General features: G+C 39.9%; 1 protein-coding gene across 5 annotated transcripts in view; it reads right to left on the reverse strand.

Annotated features, from left to right (window-relative positions):
- Positions 1 to 338: 338 nt before the first annotated feature.
- Positions 339 to 27,750, reverse strand: part of LOC134348604 (serine/threonine-protein kinase tousled-like 1) — a 142,754-nt gene continuing 115,342 nt past the window's right edge. For all 5 annotated transcript variants that reach the window (XM_063052228.1, XM_063052227.1, XM_063052229.1 and 2 more), the window contains 7 exons: positions 23,988 to 24,079; positions 23,806 to 23,895; positions 21,159 to 21,328; positions 9,661 to 9,799; positions 5,782 to 5,893; positions 5,596 to 5,703; positions 339 to 5,493 (listed from right to left, as the gene is read on the reverse strand). In XM_063052228.1, the coding sequence (XP_062908298.1) occupies positions 5,317 to 5,493; positions 5,596 to 5,703; positions 5,782 to 5,893; positions 9,661 to 9,799; positions 21,159 to 21,328; positions 23,806 to 23,895; positions 23,988 to 24,079 (888 nt within the window). In that variant the 3' untranslated portion in view covers positions 339 to 5,316. The remainder of the gene's footprint in view (positions 5,494 to 5,595; positions 5,704 to 5,781; positions 5,894 to 9,660; positions 9,800 to 21,158; positions 21,329 to 23,805; positions 23,896 to 23,987; positions 24,080 to 27,750) is intronic.

The raw sequence follows: 27,750 nt of genomic DNA on the forward strand, positions 1-27,750 counted from the left end.
TCTATTTGTTTAGTTTATTGCAGTCGATTTCTGAAATCTCCAGTTGTTAAGTGGATGGAAGAGCTTATATGCATCTTCCGATTTTAAAAACACTTCAAACTGCTATCATAACCACACTAATGCTTCAATTTCAGGTGTGGAAAAGTTGAATGAAATATTTTAGCTTATCTACCTCCCCACCCACACCAGACTAAAAGAGGTGAAAATTTCAACGGATTCATAAACAAGTCAGACTGTTTTTTTCAAGGTACCACCTGTTGAAAAACCAGATGTATGACTCCCTTGTTTAAGAAAGGAGGAAGAAAAAATGGTGCATAACTAAAGATCAATCAGTTCTTCCAATCTAATTTATTTGGTGTTCACAATATGGTTTTCTCTACATAATAGAAACAACACACAGATTGGGTCATTGAATTGAGAAGCACCTGCAGCTGGTCCATAGCATCTCACTTTTCACCGCTCCACTCCCATTTTGATCTTTTTCTTTGTGACACGATGAAAGCTTGAGAAACATCTGATCTTGTTGCAGCTGCAGGGGCCAATATCAAATTGTCAAACTTTAGAGGGTCTCTCTTTTCTTTGTATTTAGAAATGGCCAATTTTCCCTCTCATTGTTTTGGTTCAGCTTTTTCCTTTGTGTTTATATTGGCTTGTCTGCTGGATGTGCCTCACATAATCAACACAAAATTCCTTAATCTGATGTTAACCATCACAATCATTTATCCCATCTCAACCCCATCCCTTCTTTGATACATATAGTAATTTGTTCCTTAATACCATTTCTGATGAAGAGGATTAGATGTTGCCTGCCTGTTTCCAGTATTTTCTGTTTTAATTTTACAAATTGTGTACCATATTGTCTCACACAGAATCAAACACTAGCACTGGAGCACAGTGTATAAATACAAGGCATACTCGTTTCTGATATCACTAAGAAAATCACTGGTGTAATGCAACCTTCACTCATGGTACATCTCATTTATTTGTTAATCTAATTTTGAAAGTTACAGGAATCCCTTATTTTATATTGAAAGTTATCCCAATGCAAATCGAGGCCTGCGATCAGCCATGAGTGGTGGGGCAGGCTTGAGGGCCCGAGTGCCGTGCTCCTTAATTTCCTAGAAAAGAAAGATAAGATACAGGTTAAAACAAAGCTTGTTAACTGTTTCACAGTTTTGTGTCTGTATATATCCACCCCAGGTTACAAATACCCAATTTATATAAAGCCTGTGCAAGACTGTCAGCTCAATGTTACGGGGTTCCGTAGTTTTATCCATTATGAGCAGGAGGGATAATATTGCTAGTCAAGAAAAATGTCATGGCAGTGCTCAGACAGGACAGATTGAGGCTCTATGGGTGGAACTGAGGAATAACAGAAGGGATGACTACATTAGTGGGATTATTTTATAAACCACCCAATAGTCAGTATGATTTAGAGTAGCAGCGTGCAGAGAGATTGCAGACAGTTGCAAGAAACACAAGGTTGCGATAATAGGTGATTTTAACTTTTCACGTATTGACTGGGACTCCCATAGTGTAAAATGGCTGGATGGAAAAATTTGAGGTTACTTCATATATAGTGTGCATAACTGGATCTCCTATTGGGGAATGAAAGAGGGCAGGTGACAGAAATGTGTGTATGGGGAACGTTTTGAATCCAGATATCATAATTCCAAGATAATTATGGAGAAAGATAGGTCTAGTCCTCAGGTTGAGATTCTAATTTGGAGAAAAGCAAATTTTGATAGTATCAGAAAGAATCTTTAAGTATGGATTGGAACTTTTATGTTTACTGGCAAAGTTGTGCTCAGTGTAGGAGGCCATCAAAAGTGAAATTTTTGGGAATGCAGTGTTTGTATATTCCTATCAAAATAAAAGGCAAGGATAACAGGTTTCGAGAACCTTGGTTTTCAAGAGATATTGATGTCCAGGAGGAGGTGCACAGCAGGTATAGGCAGCAAGGAACAAATGAGATAAAACTTAAGTATAAGAAATGTAAGAGAACAAATTAGAGGGAAATCAGGAAGACAGCATGATGTCACCCCAAGGACTTCTACAAATATATTAAGAGAATAAGGAAAGCAAGGGACAGAATTGATCTTCTTGAAAAATCAATGTAGTTATCTATGCACAAAAGTGATGTAGGTGATCTTAAATGGATTTTTTTACATCTCAATTTACTCCAGAGGTGGCCAGTCTATAAAACCAAAGCAAAACAGCAGTGAGGTCATGGACCATATAGGGATTACAGAGAAGGGGTTGCTTTGTCTTGAGGCAAATTAGGGTGAATAAATCCTCAGGTGACAAGATGTTTATTCAAACTTATTAGAAGGACAGTGCAGAAATTGTAGGGGCCTTAGTAATGGTATTTGAAATATCCTTCGCCGTGGGTGAGGTGTAATAGTCAATGAATGGGCAATAGCCCATTTTGTACTATTGTTTCAGGAAGGCCCCAAAAATATGCCAGGAAATTATAGGCTGGTGAGCCTGACATTAACACTGGAGGATATTCTAAGGGACCAGATATACTGTGCAAGTATTTGGATAGACAGGGTAGTGTACATTTTCTACTTGGGACTTCAGCAAGGCCTTTGACAAGATCCTACATGGGAGGTTGGTCAAGAAAGGTCAGTCACTTGAAATTCAGGATGAGGTAGTAAATTGGATTTGGCATTAGCTTTGCAGAAGCCATGAAGTGGTAGTAGATGGTTGCTTCTCTGAGAGGAGGACTGTGACTAGTGATGTGCCTCAGGGATCAGTGCTGGATCCGTTTTTGTTTGTTAACAATCTAGACAATAATGTGGTAAACTTTCATAATCAGTAGGACTATTAAAGATTGCAGTGGAATCTAGATCTTCTGGAAAAGAAGCAGATGGAATTTAAGGGAGACAAGTGTGAGGTGTTGCACTTTGTGAGGACAAACCAGGGTAGGACTTGCACAGTGAGCGGTAGGGCACCAAGGAGTGCAGTAGAATAGATGGATCTGGGAATAGACATCCAATGCTGCTTGAAAGAGACACAACAGATAAATAGGGTCATAAAGAATTTTTTTTGGCATATTGGCCTTCATAAATTCAAGTACAGGAGTTGGGATATTATGCTGAAATTGTATACGAATTTGGTGAGGCATAATTTAGAGTATTGCGTGCAATTCTGGCCACCTACCTCCAGCAAAAATATCAGTGAGATTGAAAGAGAGAAAATTTACCAGGATATTGATGGGACCCGAGGATCCAAGTTTAGGGAAAGGTTGAATAGATTAGGACTTTAGTTCCTGGGACATTAGAGAATGAGAGCGTATTTATAGTGGTTTAAGATAGGCTTTTCCACCAAGGATGGGCGAGACAAGAACTAGAGGTCATAGTTTAAGAGTGAAAGGTGCAATGTTTAAGGTAAACCTGGGGTGGCGGACAAACTGCCAGCTGAAGTAGTGGACACAGGTTTGATTTCAACATTTAAAAAGTTTGGATAAGTACATGGATGGGAGGGATATAGGGGTGCAGCTTGATGGGACCAGATGGGCCGATGGGCTATTTCGGTGCTGTAATGCTCTATGAGAATAAAGGTTCTATTTTTTTTTAAAGTGGCTGGAGTGAAATCCTGAGGCCTAGATACAGTGCTGATTCAGTATCTTGTACAGAGGCAGTTGTTCCACTTGATGGAATAACTTTACTTGAATTGCATTGACATCAGATTTTTATCCTGGCAACTTTACATATTTCCATTAAACATGGAAGTATTAAAATTTAGTTCATGCGAAGTTGTGCACATTACTCACTATAAGCAATAGAGCAGTATGTTACTTTTAGAAAAAATTAAGTACAGGACTTTATGTCAATAACCAATGTCTGAAATAGGTTCTACACAAGCTGGAACGTGGTCTAATCAGCTGTTGAAGTTATTTTCACTGTGTGTAGAGCTTGCATCTCTTCCCACTTAATCTATACACCATGCAGAGACCTGAAGTCAGAATTTAGGGCAGTAGCTCACTACTTTATGGGCAGCAACTGGCACAACGAACTTTTAGTCAAAACATGAATGAAATAGAATTTTGTAGTTTTATTACTGGGTTTGGCTGCACTCTCTACAGTATCAGCAGCACATTTTTAAGTCAACAGTTAAACATTTTATTTACAGTGAAAACAATGCAGCTTTTAACACCAGGAACACAGGCAACAGCTTAATTATACAACATTAACAAGCCCAGATAAACCTTTTTTCGTTTCAGTGTATAAATTACACACAGGCATTCTATTTGCATGGATGTAAAAACAAGCAGAAAACTGTACTAACAATTAAGATTTTGCATTTCTGAAAATGGTTGTAATTTGTACAGCACAGGCAACTGTTCAGAATTTAATGTTTCACACCATTTATGCCTACACAGAGAAGAAACCAATAATCCTGCAAACATGTAAGAATTTGTCCTGCATTTCATTTTGTTTTTCTTCTCCAATAGTTGAATATCTCTCGAATAATGCCAAGCAATCAAGGCTAATCAATAAAATGGCCTATCCCTCAATATTACAAAATTTAAGACAATCTCATTAAATACAAAATTAAGCCTTTACAGATCTGACTTTTGTTGCTAATGTATGAAGGCCGTGTTTTAATAAAACACCAATGCTACGTTGTAGCAATGGGCAAATCCATTATTGGAATTCAGGATCCGATTAAGAAAGCAAAAACAAAACGCCAAATTTTTATACAGCCTTTACAAAATCAAACTGCTGTTACTTAAGAACAAGGTAAATATAATGAAATCATTTACAACAATATAAAACAATGCTATTTTACTATTATCTTGCACAGTACATTCTACAATTTGACCTATAAATACATCAGCTGCTTATTGTAGCTTCAATATGTAAATATTTATGTGCATTTACAGGTTCATAAGAGCTACTCAATTTCTCTTCACAATTTTATTTGGATGGGCTGTTGTATTTGTGTGCTAAAATCATTTTCTGGCCTTATTTTAAACAAAAAACAGAAGTCCCAATGTGACTTCCAAACAGACTATATACAGTGTTCCCAAAAAATGTGGATGAACAGTTTTCAGCTCCTAAATGCATAAGTTTTACAGTGTGCAGTACTCCGGCTAATATCTGCAGTTCACTGTTATCCATGGTTCAATTCTATTTGAAATAGATCAAAAGCAAAGAATTTAAAAATTGGTACACCCTAATCCTTTCACAGCCTCTGCTTTCTCCTTCCAATTCTCCCTCCCAAGAAGAAACTATTTCAAGTCATCCCATCTTCAGCTGTGAATTAATATGGAAAGTTTAACAAGATCTGTCAGTCTAACTATCAGTCTTAATAAGAAACTATGTTTGACATTGGTGAAACTGGTATTGTGGCTGGCCCAGGCATATGTAGATTTCCTGAAGAATTTGACCGTCGCATATGAGGAAGAAGGTAAGTATCATTAGCCAGCAGATGCACATCAAAGCGATCTTCTTTGCGATATGCTAAACAACGTCTAATGAAAGCCTGAAACGACAGAAGCATTAGATTTTAAATCAAATGAATTCTGCAATTGTTTCAACAAATGAGGAAAAAAAAACATGCAAATACAACACTGAGCCCAATTACCTTTGCTTCATTGCTAACAACTGGTTTAACAGGAAATTGGACTTCAGTTGCTTTTAATATTGTATTCTCTTGTAAGATATCCTGCTGTGACTGGTTGTGGCCAAAGGGCTGAAAAAGAATACTTTACATAAGACAATTTTCACAAATAAAAAATCCTGGAGATAATTTAAAGAAATTAAATATCACCTTCCGACCATACAGACACTGGAAGAAGATAACTCCGACAGACCAGACATCCACTTTGTTAGAAATTTTGGGTGGTTCTTTTCCTACAACAAAACACTCAGGAGGCAAGTACCTGGCAAAAGATTTAAAGCAAAACAGTTTGCAGTTTGTCTAGATTAAAATTAATAACTTTTTTTAATGTACAAAAAACAGAACGAACTATATAATTGCCTGGACAAATCAGGATTAAATAAAGTCTATATGACCTGCTAATTCTATACTGTGTTCAACTAACAAAATGGGAATGATGAAGCAATGCAAAAATTGCAAAATTGGTGGCAATAAGGGATAATGGTGGCTTGGACATGAAATTAACTTAGATGTAGGGAAGTAGAGGGAAGCAGAAGGAAGCAGAAGTTCATATAGGTTTAGGGCATATTTGCAGGATGGTTTGAGTGCTTACAAAGAACTGTATGATAGAAAAATGCGTGAGGTTCAGCAGTCAAGCATTGTCATTTTTCAAGCCTTCTACATCAGCCAACGAACCTCAGCCTTCGACATCAAGGCAGGCAGACATAGAAGACGTTAGTGACCAGTCTCCTGTAGCTCCCACCACCGCAACCTCATCCTAACACACCATCAGTGTGCTTGCTGTCTTTCCAATTCCGGTAAGTGAAACTACACTGTACATACATTATTTCTACTTTATATAGGCTGTGTATTTTTGTGTTATTTGGTAGGCTTACGAGTGGTTTCATAGGAACACTCTACCTTCAGATAGCGGGGGAAACCTGTACTGCATCTCCATTCAGTGATAAAAGAACTTAATATGGATGCAGTGTTAGCAATCATTGCTGAGGAAGTAGTACCTTGAACTTGTGGAACATCTGATAATTTTACACATTTTAAAAATATCAGTTCTGTATTCTAGCTTAAACTCAAGAAAGCCCATCTGCAGGACAATTTTAATTACTCAAAATGTATAGTAATGATCGTAATATTCCAAATCAACTCATTTAAAAAAAACTAAACTTCTCCAAAATTCTTGATATCATTTCTCAAATTTGTCTCCATCTTTTTTTAAACATCTGATTCCTGTCACTTTGGTTTCTCATAGCCCTAAAATGACCCTAAGGGTCCAAAATGATCCTCTATAATCACACCTTTGATCAGTCATTGCTCTTTGAACAGCATTTAATGGCAAACCAAAATATTCTCTCCACCAACTTCCACCTGATCACACGAGTACCCTTCAAACGTTACAATTTTGAGAAGTGGCCATTCATTCCCAAAACATTCCTTCTATGCCTCAAGGCATTCCTGGCCTCTGTGCTCCCTTCAGCAGTGTGTTAAAATAGTTTACTAATTAGCTATACCAAGATAAAGTGGGAAAAAATTAACTTGTTTTGCATATTAACCATACAGATAATGTCACCACAGTGCACTGAGGCAGTGCAAGGGAAAAACAACATAATGCAGAAAAAAAGTGTTACAAATGACCCATACGTATGTAGTCATATTACAGAAACAAGACAGGAAATTTTGAATTAATTCATGACTCTTCAAGACTGCAGGATAGTGTTCTACTGTGAAGTGTGATTTGCTTCAATATAAATTTATGTTTTCAAAACCCATCTAGAATTTGTCTTATTCCATATCCAAAAGTTTATACCAGCATCACTCATGTAGACTGCCTTGAGATTTCTTGCAAATCTCCACTCCACCATTACCAACTACCTTGGTTTACTCTGTAGAATCTCTTCAGCCAATGATCCTCAGACTTCTGCTGACCCCTACATCACCTAATGGATGAATGAAATATTAACTATTTCACTTTCCACAGATGCTGCCTGACCTGCTGTTTCTACCAGTTTTTTGTTTCTAATCTCATGTTTCTAGTGTATGCAAACTTTTCTGCTTTCTGAATGTTCTGCACATCCTTCGTACTTCAGACTTTTTTTTTAAGGCCAACTGAGCAAACAGAATCATCGGCTTTATAAATAGAGGCAAGTCAGGTCGGACTTTAACAAGACACTAGCTTGACCACAACTGAAATGATAAGTGTAGTTCTAGCAAGTGTACTTCAGGAAAGATGTGAAGGGTGCTGTTGGGATACACAAAATGAAGATACTGGGAAAAAATAATCAAACAGCTATTTCACATAGCTATTGTCTCAGAAAGCACTGCAAGGGATGTTGTCCAAAAGGTAGTTTGATAAGTATCTAAATGGATGAATTTGCAAGGCTCAGTGGAAAGGGACAAACTTAATTGTTCCTATATGAAGTCAGCATGGATTTGATATTCCAAATAGCCCCTTTTCATGTAAAGCCTTTCTGTAATTTCAAGTTCTTTAAACATTGTGGATCGCATATTATATGATGCTCAATGCATACTCCAAAAAATTCTGGAAATTTCATTCAACTAACAGTGTGACAAAATCTCTGCCGTCATTTCCTCTAAATATGTTTCAGCCATTTTGCTTTATCAGACTCCTGAAAAATGGGGTAGTCTGTCAAAATATTTAAAGTCACTTTAGTGAATAGCTGCTCATTTCTAGTAACCAGACGAAAATTTTAACAGGGAACTGAATTATACTCATCTCCGAGGATTGATCCTATTACGATAGCTTGTGTTAAAGAACTAATTATGCCCCAGAAACTAAAGAGGTGGCTCCAGTCACATTTTCCAGTTCTGGTATTTGCAGATAGGACACCCAAGGTTAAGGCAGGCAAGAATTTTGTATGCACCTTAATAAACAGAGGATGCTGCTAAGCACTTTACTGTGAAATAAAAGCAAGGAAGTCTCGGCACTCCTCTAAATCAAGGAAATACAGACACCTTCTGAGGACTAGTGAAGAATTATTTAGCATGGAAACAGGCCCTTGCCCCACCCCAAGTTACCTAATTGACATAGTTCCATTTGCCTGCATTCAGCTCATTTCCCCCTACAACTTTGTACCTATCAAATGTCTTTTAGTGTTACCTATCAAATGTCTTTTAAGTGTTACAAGTATTTTTCCTCAACATACTCACCACCCTTTGAGAATATTGAGTAATATCGTTAAATATTTTTACATCAGTATTATTACTAGACACTAGAATACTACAGCACAGTACAGGCCCTTCGGCCCTCGATGTTGTGCCGACCCATATATTCCTTAAAAAATCGTACGAAACCCACACTACCCTGTAACCCTCTATTTTTCTTTCATCCATGTGCCTGTCCAAGAGTCTCCTAAATACCCCTAATGTTTTAGCCTCCAACACCATCCCTGGCAAGTCATTCCAGACACCCACAACCCTCTGTGTAAAAAACTTACCCCTGAAGTCTCCCCTAAACTTCCCTCCCTTACTTTGCACATATGCCCTATGGTGTTTGCTATTCGTGCCCTGGGAAACTGGTACTGGCTAGCCACCCTATCTATGGCTCTCATAATCTTGTAGGCCTCTATCAAGTCCCCTCTCATCCTTCTACGCTCCAAAGAGAAAAGTCCCAGCTCTGCTAACCTTGCCTCCTAAGACTTGTTTTCCAATCCAGGCAACATCCTGGTAAATCTCCTCTGCACCCTCTCCATAGCTTCCACATCCTTCCTATAATGAGGTGACCAGAACTGAACACAATACTCTAAGTGTGGTCTCACCAGAGATCTGTAGAGTTGCAACATGAAGACTTTTTCATTCCTAGTTAATAATTTAGATAAAAAACAAAAGTTTCTTACTTTCAGAAATCAAAACTTCAACATCTGAAAGTTTAATAACTTTTCATTTAAACAGCAAAAGCTACCTAATGAAAACATATTGAAAATACCATTTCATAACCTTGTCCCATTAAAATAGCAATTTCACTGTGAATAATTGACATTTAAAGAATTTGCCCCCAATATAATTTGTTTAATTTACCAGTAAGTCCCCGCTCCTTGAGAGGTCAGATCCATTCCATCTACAGCATTATAATTGTCATCATCCATAATCTTTGATAACCCAAAATCAGTTATTTTTATTTCTCCACATGCAGTTCCATCGACCAGAAGAATATTACCTATATGGCAAAAATATATAATTGCAACTATTTTAATTGAACACTATTTAAACAAAGTAAACAGAGCTTTGTTTTAAACAAAGTAATAGAGCTTTGACCAGTTTCCAATCCAGACGTCGGAAGTTTGGAGAGGAGGCAACTTCAATCAGGTCCAACGTCCGAGGATAAAAAGCAGAGTGGTTCATGGCAGCATAATAAAGCACTGACCAGCATCCAATCAGCATTTGGGATATATTGATAAAAGCAAATTAAAGGAAGGAGAGAGCAAGCACAGTCACCATCGTCTGTGTGGACACAGAGCTAAAGCCTTAAGATCTCCACTCTTTGAGGTTTCAAGGAAGAGAGGCTTCCCTCAGGGAAAGAAAAGCTTAAGTATTTTCCTTCTGTTCTTTATATCTGCTCAGCTAGGTAGAGATGACAGACAGGATAATGCATTGCTCCTCTTGTGGGATGTGAGGAGGAGACCTCCAGTGTCCCTGACCACTACAACTGCGAGAAATGCATCCAGCTGCAGCTTCTAACAAGCCACATTACGGAGCTGGAACTGGAATTGACAGAACTCCAGATCCATCGGGAGGCTGAAGGGTTGATGGATAAGGACAGAGAGGCAGTAAGACCCAAGGTGCAGGACACAAGAAACTTGGCGACGGTCAGGAAGGGGAAAGGGGTAAAGGAGCCAATGCAGAGTACCCCTGTGGCCATCCCCCTTAACAGGAAAGTTACTGGCATGGTTAGAGCATTGGCTGATTGGTAGGAGGCAACAAGTGCGAATAAGAGGATCCTTAACAGGAAAGTTACTAGCACGGTTAGAGCATTGGCTGATTGGCAGGAAGCAATAAGTGCAAATAAGAGGATCCTTTCCTGGTTGGCTGCCAATGACTAGTGGTATTCCACAGGGGTCAGTGCTGGGACCACTTCTTTTTATGCTGTAAATCAATGATTTAGATGATGGAATAGATGGCGTTGTTGCCAAGTTTGCAGATGATTGGCAGATTGGAGGAGTCTTGTGGAAACAGGTAGTCTGCAGAAGGACTGAGACAGATTAGGAGATTGGGCAAGAAAGTGGCAAATTAAATACATTGTTGGGAAAAGCATGGTCATGCACTTTGGTAGAAGAAATAAATGTTTAGTTTGTTTTCTAAATGGGGAGAAAATCCAAAAAAATGAAATCCCTAAAGGTTAACTTGCAGGTAGAGTGTGTGGTGAGGAAGGCATGGCTGATCATCCACAATCAGGACCCTTTTCCTGCCTTCTCCCCATATCCCTTCACGCTGCTATCTTTAAGAGCTCTATCTAACTCATTTTTGAAAGAATCCAGAGAATTGGCCTCCACTGCCTTCTGAGGCAGAGCATTCCACAGAACCACAACCCTCTGTGAAAAAGTTTTTCCCTCAACTCCATTCTAAATTGTCTACCCCTTATTCTTAAACTGTGGCCTCTGGTTCTGCACTCCCCCAACATCGGGAACATGTTTCCTGCCTCTAGCGTGTCCAATCCCTTAATAATCTTATATGTTTCAATCAGATCCCCTCTCATCCTTCTAAATTCCAGTGTATACAACTCCAGTCGCTCCAATCTTTCAACATATGACAGTCCCGCCATGCCGGGAATTAACCTCGTGAACCTACGCCGCACTCGCTCAATAGCTAGAATGTCCTTTCTCAAATTTGGAGACCAAAACTGTACACAAGATTCCAGGTGTGGTCTCACCAGGGCCCTATACAACTGCAGAAGGACCTCTTTGCTCCTATACTCAATTCCCCTTGTTATGAAGGCCAGCATGCCATTAGCTTTCTTCACTGCCTGCTGTACCTGCATGCTTACCTTCAGTGATTGATGAACAAGGACACCCAGATCTTGTTGTAGAAACATAGAAAAACATAGAAAATAGGTGCAGGAGTAGGCCATTTGGCCCTTCGAGCCTGCACTGCCATTTATTATGATCATGGCTGATCATCCAACTCAGAACCCCGCCCCAGCCTTCCCTCCATACCCCCTGACCCCCGTAGCCACAAGGGCCATATCTAACTCCCTCTTAAATATAGCCAATGAACTGGCCTCAACAGTTTCCTGTGGCAGAGAATTCCACAGATTCACCACTCTCTGTGTGAAGAAGTTTTTCCTAATCTCGGTCCTAAAAGGCTTCCCTTCTATCCTCAAACTGTGACCCCTCATTCTGGACTTCCCCAACATCGGGAACAATCTTCCTGCATCTAGCCTGTCCAATCCCTTTAGGATCTTATGCGTTTCAATCAGATCCCCCCTCAACCTTCTAAATTCCAACGAGTACAAGCCCAATTCTTCCAGTCTTTCTTCATATGAAAGTCCCGCCATCCCAGGAATCAATCTGGTGAACCTTCTTTGTGCTCCCTCTATGGCAAAGATGTCTTTCCTCAGATTAGGGGACCAAAACTGCACACAATGCTCCAGGTGTGGTCTCACCAAGGCCTTGTACAACTGCAGTAGTCCGTCCCTCCCTGCTCCTGTACTCGAATCCTCTCGCTATAAATGCCAGCATACCATTCGCCTTTTTCACTGCCTGCTGTACCTGCATGCCCACTTTCAATGACTGGTGTATAATGACACCCAGGTCTCGTTGCACCTCCCCTTTTCCTAATCGGCCACCATTCAGATAATAATCTGTTTTCCTATTTTTGCCACCAAAGTGGATAACTTCACATTTATCCACATTAAATTGCATCTGCCATGAATTTGCCCACTCACCCAACCTATCCAAGTCACGCTGCATCCTCTTAGCATCCTCCTCACTGCTAACACTGCCACCCAGCTTCGTGTCATCTGCAAACTTGGAGATGCTGCATTTAATTCCCTCATCCAAGTCATTAATATATATTGTAAACAACTGGGGTCCCAGCACTGAGCCTTGCGGTACCCCACTAGTCACCGCCTGCCATTCTGAAAAGGTCCCGTTTATTCCCACTCTTTGCTTCCTGTCTGCTAACCAATTCTCCATCCACACCAATACCTTACCCCCAATACAGTGTGCTTTAAGTTTGCACACTAATCTCCTGTGTGGGACCTTGTCAAAAGCCTTTTGAAAATCCAAATATACCACATCCACTGGTTCTCCCCTATCCACTCTACTAGTTACATCCTCAAAAAATTCTATGAGATTCGTCAGACATGATTTTCCTTTCACAAATCCATGCTGACTTTGTCCGATCATTTCACCGCTTTCCAAATGTGCTGTTATCACATCCTTGATTACTGACTCCAGCAGTTTCCCCACCACCGACGTTAGGCTAACCGGTCTATAATTCCCCGGTTTCTCTCTCCCTCCTTTTTTAAAAAGTGGGGTTACATTAGCCACCCTCCAATCCTCAGGAACTAGTCCAGAATCTAACGAGTTTTGAAAAATTATCACTAATGCATCCACTATTTCTTGGGCTACTTCTTTAAGCACTCTAGGATGCAGACCATCTGGCCCTGGGGATTTATCTGCCTTCAATCCCTTCAATTTACCTAACACCACTTCCCTACTAACATGTATTTCGCTCAGTTCCTCCATCCCACTGGACCCTCTGTCCCCTACTATTTCTGGAAGATTATTTATGTCCTCCTTAGTGAAGACAGAACCAAAGTAACTATTCAGTTGGTCTGCCATGTCCTTGCTCCCCATAATCAATTCACCTGTTTCTGTCTGCAGGGGACCTACATTTGTCTTTACCAGTCTTTTCCTTTTTACATATCTATAAAAGCTTTTACAGTCCATTTTTATGTTCCCTGCCAGTTTTCTCTCATAATCTTTTTTCCCCTTCCTAATTAAGCCCTTTGTCCTCCTCTGCTGAACTCTGAATTGCTCCCAGTCCTCAGGTGAGCCACTTTCTCTGGCTAATTTGTATGCTTCTTCTTTGGAATTGATACTATCCCTAATTTCGCTTGTCAGCCATGAGTGCACTACCTTCCTTGATTTATTCTTTTGCCAAACTGGGATGAACAATTGTAGTTCATCCATGCAACCTTTAAATGCTTGCCATTGCATATCCACCGTCAATCCTTTAAGTGTCATTTGCCAGTCTATCTTAGCTAATTCACGTCTCATACCTTCAAAGTTACCCCTGTTTAAGTTCAGAACCTTTGTTTCTGAATTAACTATGTCACTCTCCATCTTAATGAAGAATTCCACCATATTATGGTCACTCTTACCCAAGGGGCCTCTCACGACAAGATCGCTAATTAACCCTTCCTCATTGCTCAAAACCCAGTCCAGAATAGCCTGCTCTCTAGTTGGTTCCTCGACATGTTGGTTCAAAAAACCATCCCGCATACATTCCAAGAAATCCTCTTCCTCAGCACCTTTACCAATTTGGTTCACCCAGTCTACATGTAGATTGAAGTCACCCATTATAACTGCTGTTCCTTTATTGCACACATTTCTAATTTCCTGTTTAATACCATCTCCGACCTCACTACTACTGTTAGGTGGCCCCTTTTGTACTTCCCCTTTTCCTAACTTGACACCATTCAGATAGTAATCTGCCTTCCTGTTCTTGCCACCAAAGTGGATAACCTCACATTTATCCACAATAAACTGCATCTGCCCACTCATCCAACCTGTCCAAGTCACCCTGCATTCTCATAACATCCTCCTCACATTTCACACTGCCACCCAGCTTTGTGTCATCTGCAAATCCCTTCATCTAAATCATTAATATATATTGTAAATAGCTGTGGTCCCAGCACCGAGCCTTGCGGTACCCCACTAGTCACTGCCTACCATTCTGAAAAGGACCCGTTAATCCCTACTCTGTTTCCTGTCTGCCAACCAATTTTCTGTCCATGTCAGTACCCTACCCCCAATACCATTTGCTCTAATTTTGCACACTACCCTCCTATGTGGAACCTTATCAAAGGCTTTTTGGAAGTCCAGGTACACTACATCCACTAGTTTTCCCATGTCCATTTTCATAGTCACATTCTCAAAAAATTCAGAAGATTAGTCAGGCATGACTTCCCCTTCGTAAATCCATGCTGACTCAGACCTATCCTGCCACTGCTATCCAAATATGCCGCTATTACATCTTTTATAATTGATTCCAGCATCTTCCCCACCACTGATGTCAGACTAACTGGTCTATAATTGCCTGTTTTCTCTCCCTCTCCTTTCTTAAAAAGTGGGATTACATTAGCTACCCTCCAATCCGCAGGAACTGATCCTGAATCTATAGAACATAGAACCATAGAAACTACAGCACAGAAACAGGCCTTTTGGCCCTTCTTGGCTGTGCCGAACCATTTTCTGCCTAGTTCCACTGACCTGCACATGGACCATATCCCACCATACACCTCCCATCCATGTATCTGTCCAATATATTCTTAAGTGTTAAAAAAGAAGCCGCATTTACCACCTCATCTGGCAGCTCATTCCATACTCCCACCACTCTGTGTGAAGAAGCCCCCCCCCCAATGTTCCCTTTAAACTTTTCCCCCCTCACCCTTAACCCATGTCCTCTGGTTTTTTTCTCCCCTTGCCTCAGTGGAAAAAGCCTGCTTGCATTCACTCTATCTTAATTTTATATACCTCTACCCATCATAATTTTATATACCTCTATCAAATCTCCCCTCATTCTTCTAAACTCCAGGGAATAAAGTCCTAACCTATTCAACCTTTCTCTGTAACTGAGTTTCTCAAGTCCTGGCAACATCCTTGTAAACCTTCTCTGCACTCTTTCAACCTTATTTATATCCTTCCTGTAATTTGGTGACCAAAACTGAAGACAATACTCCAGATTCGGCCTCACCAATGCCTTATACAACCTCATCATAACATTCCAGCTCTTATACTCAATACTTTGATTAATAAAGGTCAATGTACCAAAAGCTCTCTTTACAACCCTATCTACCTGTGACGCCACTTTTAGGGAATTTTGTACCTGTATTCCCAGATCAGTGGAAAATGTTAGCATTCATTTCAGTAGGTCTAGGTACAAGAGCAGGGATGTGATGCTGAGGTACTGGTGAGGCCTCACCTTCAGTATTGTGAACAGTTTTAAGACTATAAGATATAGGAGCAGAAGTAGGCCATTCAGTCATTCGAGTCTGCTCCCCCATTCAATCATGGGCTGATCCAATTCTTCCAGTCATCCCCATTCCCCTGCCTTCTCCCCATACCCTTTGATGCCCTGGCTAATCAAGAACCTATCTATCTCTGCCTTAAGTACACCCAACGACCTGGCCTCAACAGCCACTTACAGCAACAAATTCCACAGATTTACCACCCTCTGACTAAAGTAATTTCTCCACATCTCTGTTCTAAATGGATGTCCTTCAATCCTGAAGTGTGCCCTCTTGTCCTAGTCTCCCCTACCATGGGAAATACTCTGTTCAGGCCTTTAAACATTTTGGGCTCCTCATCTAAGAAAAGATGTGCCGGCATTGGAGAGGGTTCAGAGGAGGTTCACAAAGATGATGCTGGGAATGAAAAGGTTATCATACAAGCAACATTTGATAGCTCTGGGTCTGTACTCACTGGAATTTAGAAGGATAAGGGGGATCTCATTGAAAGTTTCTGAATATTGAAAGGCCTAAACATAGTAAATGTGTAAAGGATGTTTCCCATTGTGGGGGAGTCTAGGAAAAGAGGACACAGCCTCAGAATAGAGGGGTGTCCATTTAAAATATAGATGCAGAGAAATTTTGTAGCCAGAGGGCGGTGAATTTGTGGAATTTGTTACCACAGGTAGCTGAGGAGGCCAGGCCTTTGGATGTATTTAAGGCAGGACTTGTAGGTACTTGACTGGCCATAGCATCAAAGGTTACAGGGAGAAGGCCAGGGAGTGGGGCTTAAGGGGGTGAGGGTGAAGAAAAAGATCAGACATGATTGTATGGCGGAGAAGACTCAATGGGCCAAATGGCATAATTCTGCTCCTACGTCTTAAGACCTTTTGTATATTGTTGGGGGGAGGAGGGGGGAAGAGGGGAAACTGGGGGAGAAATGACCTAACAGGTCTCTAGCAGTGTGTGTTTCTGTGATTCAGATGGGAAAGGGGAGGGGGTAAAAAATAAAAAAGGCCATGCTGTGGTGACAAGGTATTTGTTAGTTAGGGGAACGGACAGGAGGTTCTGTGGGAGAGAATGAGATTACCGGATGGCATTTGCCTCCCAGGTGCCAGGATCCAGGATATCTTGGATAGAGTCCTCAGCAGGGTGAGCAGCCAGAAGTCATGGTCCATGTAGGTATCAATGGCATGGGTAGGACGACAGACAAAGTTCTGCATAGGAAGTTAAGTGCCAAGTTAAAGGTCAGGACCTCCAGGGTTGTGATCTCAGGATTACTACCCATGGCATGTGCTAGTGAGGCTAGAACTAGGAAGATAATACAGTTTAATATCTGGCTAAGGTATTGGAGTAGGAGGGAGGATTTAAGATTTTTAGATCATTGGGCCCTTTTCCAGGGAAGGTGGACCTGTACAAAAGGGATGATTTGCACCTGACCGGAGGGGGACTAATATCTTAGCAGGAAGGTTTGTTAATGCTGCATGACGAGGTTTAAACAAGAGTTGCAGGGAATAGGAACCAGAGTGCCAGAACAGTTAGTAGAGAGGTTGTGGACGCTGATGCTGGTAAGACCTCACACAAAGTTAGGAATAAAAAGGTTGAGCATAATGCGACAAAATCGAAGAGGGTGAATACAGGACTGAAGGTGTTGTATTTGAATGTGTGCAGTGTACAGAACAAGGTAGATGAACTTGCAGCACAGTTGCAGATTGGCAGGTACGTTGTTGTAGGCATCACAGAATTATGGCTGACAGATTATATCTGGGAGCTTTATGTTCAAGAACATACACTGTATTGAAAGGACAGCATGAAAGCAGAGGAGGCAGAGCTGCTCTGTTGGGGATAAAATCAAATCAAATCATTTGAAACAGATGACATGTGATCGGAAGGCATTGAATCACTGTGGATAAAGCTACGGAACTGCAAGGGTAAAAAGACACTGATGGGAGATGCATACAGACCCCCAAACAGTTACAATGGGAGATGGAAAATCAGGTTGGTGCTGGGTTACTGGAAGGGGAATTTCTAGAGTGCCTGCAAGATGGCTTTTTAGAGCAGCTCTATTTGACCGACCCTTTTTGCACCGCGGACCGGTTTAATATTGACAATATTCTTATGGACTGGCCGACCGGGGGGGGGGGGGGTGCGGTGTTCAAGTTCAACAGTGGGCGTAACAGGGAATGAGGAAAGGTGCAGCTGACTCATATCGTTTCCTCGCAGCCCGGTAGCACATGCTTTGCAGCCCAGTGGTTGGGGATCAGCTATTCCCGATTGGGTGTTGTGCAATGAACCAGAGTTGATTAGAGAGCTTAAGATAAAAGAGCCCTTAAGGGCAAGTGATCATAATATGATCAAGTTCACCCTGAAGTTTATGAAGGAGAAGCTCAAGTCAGATGCATCAGTATTACAGTGGAGTAAAAGGGAATTACAGAGTCTTGAGAGGAGTTGGCCAGAAATGACTGGAAAACTGGCAGGGATGGCAGTAGAGCAGCAATGGAGTTTCTGGAAGCAATTTGGAAGGCACAGGATATATACATCCCAAAGAGGAAGAAATATTCTGAAGGAAAAATGACATAACCATGGCTAACAAGAGAAGTCAAAGCCAACATAAAAGCCAAAGAGAGGGCATATAATAGAGCAAAAATTAGTGGGAAGTTAGGGGATTGGGAAGCTTTTAAAAACCAAATAGAAGGCAACTAAAAAGTCATTAAGGCAAAGGTGGAATACAAAAGTAAGCTAGCCAATAATGTTAGAGGATACCAAGAGCTTCTTCAGATAGATAAAGTGTAAAGAGAAGGGAGAGTGGATATCGGACCTCCGGAAAACAATGCTGGAGTGGTAGTTCCAGGTGTCGGGGGCATGAAGTGTGTAAAGTTACCATAACTAAAGACGAGGTTCTTGGGAAACTGAAAGGTCTGAAGGTAAATAAGTCACCTACACCAGATGGTATATACCACAGAGTTCAGAAAAAGGTGGTTGAAGAGATCATGGAGGCATTTGTAATGATCTTTCAAGAATCACTTGATTCTGGAATGGTTCCAGATGACTGGAAAATAACAAATGTAACTCCACTCTTCAAGGGAAAGAAGCAGAAGAAAGGATACTTTTGGCCAGTTAGTCTGACCTCACTGGCTGGGAAAATGTTGGAGTTAATTATTAAGGATGAGGTCTCAGGGTACTTGGAGGTACATGATAAAATAGGCCGTAGTCAGCACGATTTCCTCAAGGGAAAATTTTGACTGCCAAATCTGTTAGAATTCTTTGTAGTAACAAGCAGGATAGATGAAGGAGAATCGGTTGATGTTGTGTACTTGGCAAAGCCTTTGACCAGGTGCCACATGAGGCTGCTTAGCAAACTACGAGCCCATATATTACAAGAAAGATTCTAGCATGGATAAAACAGTAACTGATTGGCAGGAGGCAAAGATGGGAATAAAGGGAGCCTTTTCTGACTGGCTGTTGGTGACTAGTGGTGTTCTATGGGGTCTGCTTTGTAACTGATTCGTTTTATATTATATGTCAATGAATTGGATGATGGAATTGATGGCTTTGTTGCAAAGTTTGCAGACAATATGAAGATAGGTGGAGGGGGAGCTAGTTTTGAGAAAGAGATGTTAAAGAAGGACTTAGATTAGGAGAATAAGCAGAGAATGGCAGATGGAATACAGCGTTGGGAAGTCTTTGGTAAAAGAAATGAAAGGATGACTATTACAAAAGCTAGGATGCAAAGGGACTAGCGAGTCCTTGTGCAGGATTCCCTAAAGGTTAAGTTGCAGGTTGAGTCTGTGGCGAGAAAGGCAAGTGCAATGTTAGCATTAATTTCAAGAGGACTAGAATATTAAATCAAGGATGTAATGTTGAGACTTTATAAAGCATATGGTGAGGCCTCACTTGAAGTATTGTGATCATGTTTGGGCCCTTTTTTTTTAGAAAAAAAAGGATGTGCTGAAACTCGAGAGGGTTCAAAGGAGGTTCACGAAAACGATTCCAGGATTGAATTGCTTGTTACATAAAGAGCACCTGATGGCTCTAGGCTTATATTTACTAGAATTCAGAAGAATGAGGGGTGACCTCATTGAAACCCTTCGAATGGTGAAAGGCCTTGATAGCATGGATGTGGAGAGGATGCTTCCTATGATGGGAGAGTCTAAGACCAGAGAACACAGCCGCAGAATAGAGGGGTGTCCTTTTAGAATGGAGATGAGGAGGAATTTCTTTAACCAGAGGGTTGAGAATCGGTGGAATTCTTTGCCACAGGCAGCTGTGGAGGCCAAGTCTTTATGTACATTTAAGGCAGAGGTTGATAGGTTCTTGGTTGTCAGGGTACCAAGGGATATAGGGAGAAGGCAGAAGATTGGGGCTGAGAGGAAAATTGGATCAGACATGATGAAATGGCAGAGCAGACTCGATGGGCCAAATGGCCTACATCTGCTCCTATGTCTTATGGTCTGTACCTATTTTTTGTTTTGGTTACAATGTCCTATAGAGTGCTTTACATAGGAAGTGCATTTGCATAAAAGAAGCAGTCTTCTTTTAGATTTGTACTATGTTTTTTTGGTGAGTTTCCTAGATTTAAATATTACCTGAAGAGTCAGTTAATTTATTGTTCCAGTGACAGATTTTTGATGTAATTTATATTTAAGTCATTTTGGTTTTGTGATGTCATTATGTCATTCCTTCAAGCAAATACCCTTAGCAAAATGACATAACATCCAGTGGCTTGCTCAAAATATAACACTACATGGCAGGTAAAGTATTATAATTTGAAAGCTGTATAGATTCAAACAATTCCATTACTGAATCTATTATTATTTACTTTTCCTTTTATGAAAGACAGCTTTGTTCTTGCATTCATATTTGCACTAAACATCCTTATTCTAAAGTGCTTTACAACCAATGATATCCATCAACAGCCAGCTGGTGGTGCAGTGGCATCCGCACCAGACTTTGAGGCGAATGACCCTGGGTTCAAATTCAGCCCGCTCCTTGCATACTTTCCATCCCCGCTGGATTGAGCGTTGAGTTAGTATCTCTGCCTCGTGAAATACGGACATATGTTAAAGAAACGGCAATGTTGCCAGTTGATGTGCCGCAAGGTGCAGAGAGGAACAATAACCCAATGGTAGGCAATTATGATGTAGAAAATCCAGCAGCAATTTGAGCATAACACTCCCACAACGACCACACAATCTTTAAGATCTGTATCAGTTTCTATTATAGATCATGTATATTTCCCAATTAATTGACAGCAATTCTAAAATTAATCATCCAATAACAACCTAATTAGAAGTCATAAATAAGATGCCTGAATGTCACATCATTCAGTCTGATAAAAACTTACCAGGCTTTAGATCATAGTGTATAATGGGAGGCTTGATTTCATTTAGGTATCGCAATGCATTTGCTATCTGCATTACAATGGATCGTGCTTCCTTCTCAGACATCAATTTATGTTGCTTCAGATAGAAGTCTAAGTCATTTCCTTCACAATATTCTAAAACAGTACAAAATCTAAAAGAAAACAATGAAATCTTATTACACAACTTCACTAGCGCATTAGCTTAATTAAAATTCTGTTCATTTTTGTATGACTTGTTTGGTTTAGTTTAACTATAACTGTCAGCTGGCATCTATCCTCCTACAGTTGACAGCTACATTGACGTTAACTTGCCACATTTCTTCCAAAGAAAACAGCAACCCAATTTTGCATTTTCATCAATTTTATATCTCCCCCCCAACCCAAATCCAAGCAAGGGATGTATTGGCAAGGCCAGTTTTCATTGCCTATTCGTAATTATGAGTCCCCTCCTTGAGATGCAGAAATTCCTCTGTAATTCCCTTTACTCCACTGTAATAACGATATATCCAATTTTAGCTTCGCACTCTCAAACCTTAGGGCAAATTCTGTCATATTATGATCACTGCCTTCTAAGTGTTCTTTTACCTTAAGAACCCTAATCAAACCTGGCTCATTACACAACTAATTCAGAATTGACTTTTTCCCTAGTGGGCTCAAACTGCTCTAAAGAGCGATCTTATAGGCAGACTACAAGTTTCTTATCTTGAGATCCAGCACCAACCTCATTTTCCCCAATCCATCTGCATACTGAAATCCCCCATGACCATTATAACAGCACCTTCTTTTTAAAAAAAAAAATACCTTTTCTATCTCCCATTTGTAGTCCACCATCCTGGCTACTGTCAGGAGACCTGTATATAACTCTCATTAGGGTCTTTTTACCCTTGCTCTTTCTTAACTCTACTCACAAGAATTTGTTGTTTTCTGATCTTGTCACTTCTTTCTCTGGATTTGATTTTCTTTTGTTTTAAATTAAAACCAGCCCACCCCTCTGCCCAACTTGCCAGTCCTTTTGATAAGGTGTGTAATCTTGGATGTTAAATCTCAACTGTGATCTTCTTTCAACCACAACTCTGTAACACTTACATCTTGCCTGCTCATTTCTAACTATGCTACAAGATCAACTGCATTATCCTGCGTGCATTCAAATATAACTTCTGTCCTGTATTCACTACCCTTTCCAATTTTGTTGCCATATTTTAAAGCAACCTGGTATTTTTGTCGCTTCCAGTCCAGATCTCCAGTTACTGGCCTAATAGGCAAACAATATGCTACATCCAACACTAGGGCAAATGTTTGACTACCAGCCTCCAAGTAACACTGTCAAAAACCTTTTTTCAGTTTCATTATGACATATTATCTAAAGAACATGAAGTATCCACATTTTCTATCAGTCTTTACAAATAAAATATGTTACTACCCCTTTATTCACCATTTACAGGTTGATTGGCTGCACTAGTTAAATGAAGGGGACTTGGGGACAGCGCAGAACATTTTTATTACCAACACAAAGTAATCTAGTATTTACAGACCTTGAGAATTTTGTTATTCTATGCTTCTAGGCTTGAAATATATCATATGTGCCTTTTTATCATTTTATCCACCACTTATCTTCCACTGTTTTATTGATGTATCAGTCCCTAAGATCATACAAGATCCATATCCTATCCCCACCCTAACCATCACACATTTGAAATGCATACTGCAGTATTTCAAGATTTACTGTTCTTTCATCTGGTACCATTAAAACATTCCAACATGGCTTCCTCATTTTTCTTTGAGCCAGATCATGCATGATAACAAAACTGCTCGGTGGGAGGATATACCCCTCAAAACTGTACATCAGTATGCAGTGTCTCTTTGTATACTATGCCAAACAGGTACAAAATGTGCTCAAAAAGGTATTCAGTTTAGATAAGCTCTCCCACCATGCTGGGTTTGGGTTGGATTAAAATAAAAATGGTATTAGTAAGCATGGACTCAGGTGCCAAAAGGACTGTTCCCATGCTATTTATTGCTGTCTCCCTATTATGCCCCTCCCCCCAGTTAATTTGCATATCAAATAACAAATAGTTATAGTTATAACTTATAGTTCCTTATGTTTTTGAACCAGTTATATACTGATCTTTGATACATTGTATCCCAAATGATTTGAGCATTGTAATACAACAGAGCAGTATATTTTGATCATGTTTATATTTTTCGATACCTGTGGTGTTCAACTTGGAGACACTTACAACTTTTCTGCTTTACTGAAACCATACCACTAGGAAAGACATTTTGCATACCAGTATATCCTATGCCACAATGTTAAAAGAATAATGCCTTTAAAATGTTATTCCATTATAGAATTTCACAAAGGAAATGATGCTATACATGTTTGAATGAGACATGCTACAGCAATACCAAAACAAACCTCCTTTGTATCAGAAACATCAACTTAAATTTAATAATGTTAAAGAATATCTTTCTATTACTTGACAAAAATACAACCTTAAAGTATGTTATTTCTCCTTTGGTTTGACTACATATTCCAGGCCAATTCACTGTTTATACCTCTTTGTTGGTACCCAGTAAGAGACAAATCAAAGCAACATTCTCATTCTGAAATACAAAGCAGTATACTTACGTATCTGTATCCAGGGAGAAATAGTCATACAATTTTACTATTCTGGGATGATCCAGTTCTTTGTGTATTCTGTATTCTCTACATGCATGCCTAAAACCAACAATTAAAATAGTGCATATAATTCTACTTTGTTCAGAAACTACAGAAAATTCTATTTGTAATTTTATGTATAAAAGACATACTTGTGGTAATTTTCTTTCTTTTCTTCCCTCCAATTTTTGTTCAGTTGATGGATTTTCACTGCTGCGTACCTCTGCTCAATTAAATCAAAGGCCTAGTATATATATATAAAAAAATAAGCTTCAGAACACAATTTTATACTCACTTGGAAACATGCTATTTTTATGGCTCGATATACACTTTGTAAATTTTTTAAAAATCTCAAATGCAGTGTCTTGTATTTGCACATTCTTACTCTAAAACAGGAAAAATAGTTCTTGTAAAATGACACACCTAAATCAAGATTCTTAATTTTAAATAAATGAAGACTAGGGCTAATTTTAAGCACTGCATTAGGAAAACTGAAACTGCACATATATATAAAAACGTGAAGATGCCAGAAAAGGGAAATAAAACAGTAAATGTCAGAAATTCTCATGTCTGGCAGCAGCTATGAAGAAAGAAAGAGTTAATGAAAGACCTTTCATTAAAAGTAACAGAATAATATTAATTGGTGTTAAGTTGCAAATTGAAGCATAGACTGCAAGGAGCATAATTAACTCTGCCGAGGCCCTTGGAGGCAGAAGATGGATCTGGGGGGGGGGAGAGGGGGGGAGGGGGGGGGAGAGGGGGGGGAGAGGGGGGGGAGGGGGGGAGAGGGGGGGAGGGGGGGGGAGGGGGGGGGGGGGGGGGGGGGGGGGGGGGGAGGGGGGGGAGGGGGAATGTGTGTATATAAATAATGGATGTGGTACGAGGGGGAGGTGGGGCATTAGCGGAAGTTGTTTGTTTGGTTTGAACAACAACCGAATCTCCTTGACCGTGCTTGCTGCAACGCAAATAGCTGATCAGATATTTGTTTTAAAAAGGTGTACCTAATAAAGTGGCCACAGTGTAGATCTAAGTAATCTTAATCTGAATTTTCTCACTGGAGTGGAGTTGAAGAAAAAAGGAACCTGTTCAACATGCATCACACTACTCCACACTCATCACTATCCCAGAATCACCTTTATCAAACCACTAATGCTTGCATCCTTATACTTTTGGAGGCAGAGCTATAAGTTGCCCTCACCTAATTCACTGCAGCACATGAAAGAGCAAGCCTCAGCATATATCAGTACTCTCTCCTATCAAAAAAGTGTTCTACTGGATCAAAGAAAATGTGGCCCCCTTGCAATACCTTATGAACCACCTGGCACAAGACTAGCATTGAGGAAAGATACCACTGCCTTCAGTGTGCTAGCACAGCTTTGAGCTATCTGTTTAAGAGTTCAGAGGCCTCAAACAGACCAGAAAACTCATCTGACAGAAATTATCCTTGTCCTCTTTTACGCTTCTTATGGATTACCCACAGCAGACATTTCACAGCAAATGTCTAATCAACAAAAGTAACATTTATTTTGGCACAACTTTAGAACTCAGAGGAATGAAACTTGATGTGGAATTTAAGCATTTCAGTTACTGACAACTTTAGACTTTGAGAAAAATTGGGGATCAAGATTTGGCTAAGTTTGCAATGTCCCAGGGTTGACTAATGAGGATTATTAAATTATTCCAGATAGTTAAAAGGATCGCAAATAACCTCTAAGAAGAGAATCAGCCACATTGGTCAACAGTATGGACAATTCAGAAGAAATTTATGTGATCAGAAGTTTGTCAGAAAGGGGTCAAAGGACATTTTGGGCAAAGAAAAATAACTGAACATGTCAGGAAGATAGATCAAATAGAAATATAGGGAAAGATGTTAATTTGCAGCAAGGAAATGAAGAATGCCTTATCTTAGAAATGATTTTAAAAAGTCCACACCTTTCTTGCACTTTGGAGGTGGAGGCAGTAGAAGCAGGTTTTTAAAGAGATGATTGCCAATATAGAAAATAATACAGTGATTTATCTTTCTTTTAGAGGACAATTTTGGAATGGTGAGCAACTCTAATGCGAAAGAAACCAATTCAAAATAATTTGAATTTTAGCAGAATTTCAGAACAGGTGACAACTAAGTGCCAAACATCTACAATCCTTAAACTAATGGGCAGATTGATAGGGGACATAATAGAGAAGATCACTGTGAAAGAAAAACTTTTCTTGGCCATGTTACTTAGTCTTTAGTATGGTGTAGTATTTATTCTTCATCCAGATATTTGACTTGATTGCCCATCCTTTCCCCTTGCAATATCACTATTTTGTCACTTAATCTCTTGGCTTCTGCCCTATGAAAGACCTCCTGTTCTTTTCTCCTTCCCTGGTGCAGGATGCATCAAAATACTTACAGGCTTTCCCTAGCACAATCCCTGGGACTACGTTGATCACTGATGCAAACTGATATTTTACTGTATACTTTGATGTACATGGGATCAAAAAAGCTAATCTCCAACATTTTTCTGCAGTAGATTTGAAGATTGTACAATTTGGATAAATATTTTCACCTTCCATAGTTAATATTCATTCCTGAAGTTATGAAACAAATTACATAAGTAATCAATTCTGACATTTCTCATACAAAGTTCAAAACTATTTTTAACCTGAATAAACAATTTAATATTCATCATTTCTTCAGATTTTGAATAATTGACTGAATACCAGCATACTTGACCTAATGCAACTGTTGATTAGCTTAAATTGACCTGACCAAACAGAGCCTCCCAGAATTTCCCATCCTTTATCACAGAAGAGCTAGATGATAGCAAGTGGGAGAGTTTTGATCTGCTTTGATATGTTTTGATATGTTTTGATATGTTGTCTGTAGATCCTGCCTTTACAGATGATATAGCAACCCCAACACATGCTGCCCTTAGGATGGCTGTGGTGGGGAAGAACTGTTCACCCACATCTTTACAGACTTTGGATTTGCATGGAGGGTGTGGAGTTGAATGCAAGGATATGTCCCGGTTTATCCTGGGCAGCTGCAAAGGAGACAGACACACACACACCCCAAGACAGATATCAAGTGTTGCTGGAGGGTCATCAACTCAGCCAAAAATGCCTCTTGGTCTGCCTGAAACTTCTTGTTCTTGCACAAGATGCCTGTAAGGGAAAACTGCAGACCGACAGAGTTCAGGCTGCAGGAGTATACACTAAAGGGATGCACTGAAACTTGGTGCAGCCAATGACAAGTCTCTGTGGGCAAGGACCACAGTCAAGGCTCATTCTGCTACTGCAGGGTTTGGGTGAGAAAGCCTCTTGAACAATGTAAAAGTGCACATTACCCCAGGGGACCACACGAGTGCTATATTTGCTTATTTACTTAAAACTTTACACTAATGAATGTAACAACCATGAAGGTGAAAGTTTTTCTGCACGATTTTCTTTTGTGTATACCTATAATGCTTAGTTTATTTTTTTTTATTTAAAAAAGGCATCAAGGCCAGCACAGATATTGTGGGCTAAAGGTGCTTTTTTTTTAATTAAGTGCAATTGTGAACAATAGCCAGATCAGAAATGCTTTTTAAGTCAACTAGTTCACAAAGAGAATTCTGATAGGCCAATCAGATGGTACCTGCTGCTCAGCGATAGAACACAAAAAAAATCATATGTACAATTAAGAAACATTAAAAAATAGTACAAATACTGGAGTCATGATGATCATGATGAAGTCTGCTGGAGAGAGACATTAATACACATGCTGTCCTCCATAATTCAGAGATTGAAGGATAAGGTTGCAGGGTGACAAAATGTGGCAGGAGCACTTGGAACTAAAAACTAATCCCTACCAGGAGAAAACAGCACCTGTTCTTTCCACACTGTTCTCCAGCAGTTTAAGGACCAAGTCCAGCCGGAACATAACTCACAAGT

The sequence above is a fragment of the Mobula hypostoma genome, chromosome 6, assembly GCF_963921235.1.
Source record: "Mobula hypostoma chromosome 6, sMobHyp1.1, whole genome shotgun sequence".
Classification (NCBI taxonomy): domain Eukaryota; kingdom Metazoa; phylum Chordata; class Chondrichthyes; order Myliobatiformes; family Myliobatidae; genus Mobula; species Mobula hypostoma.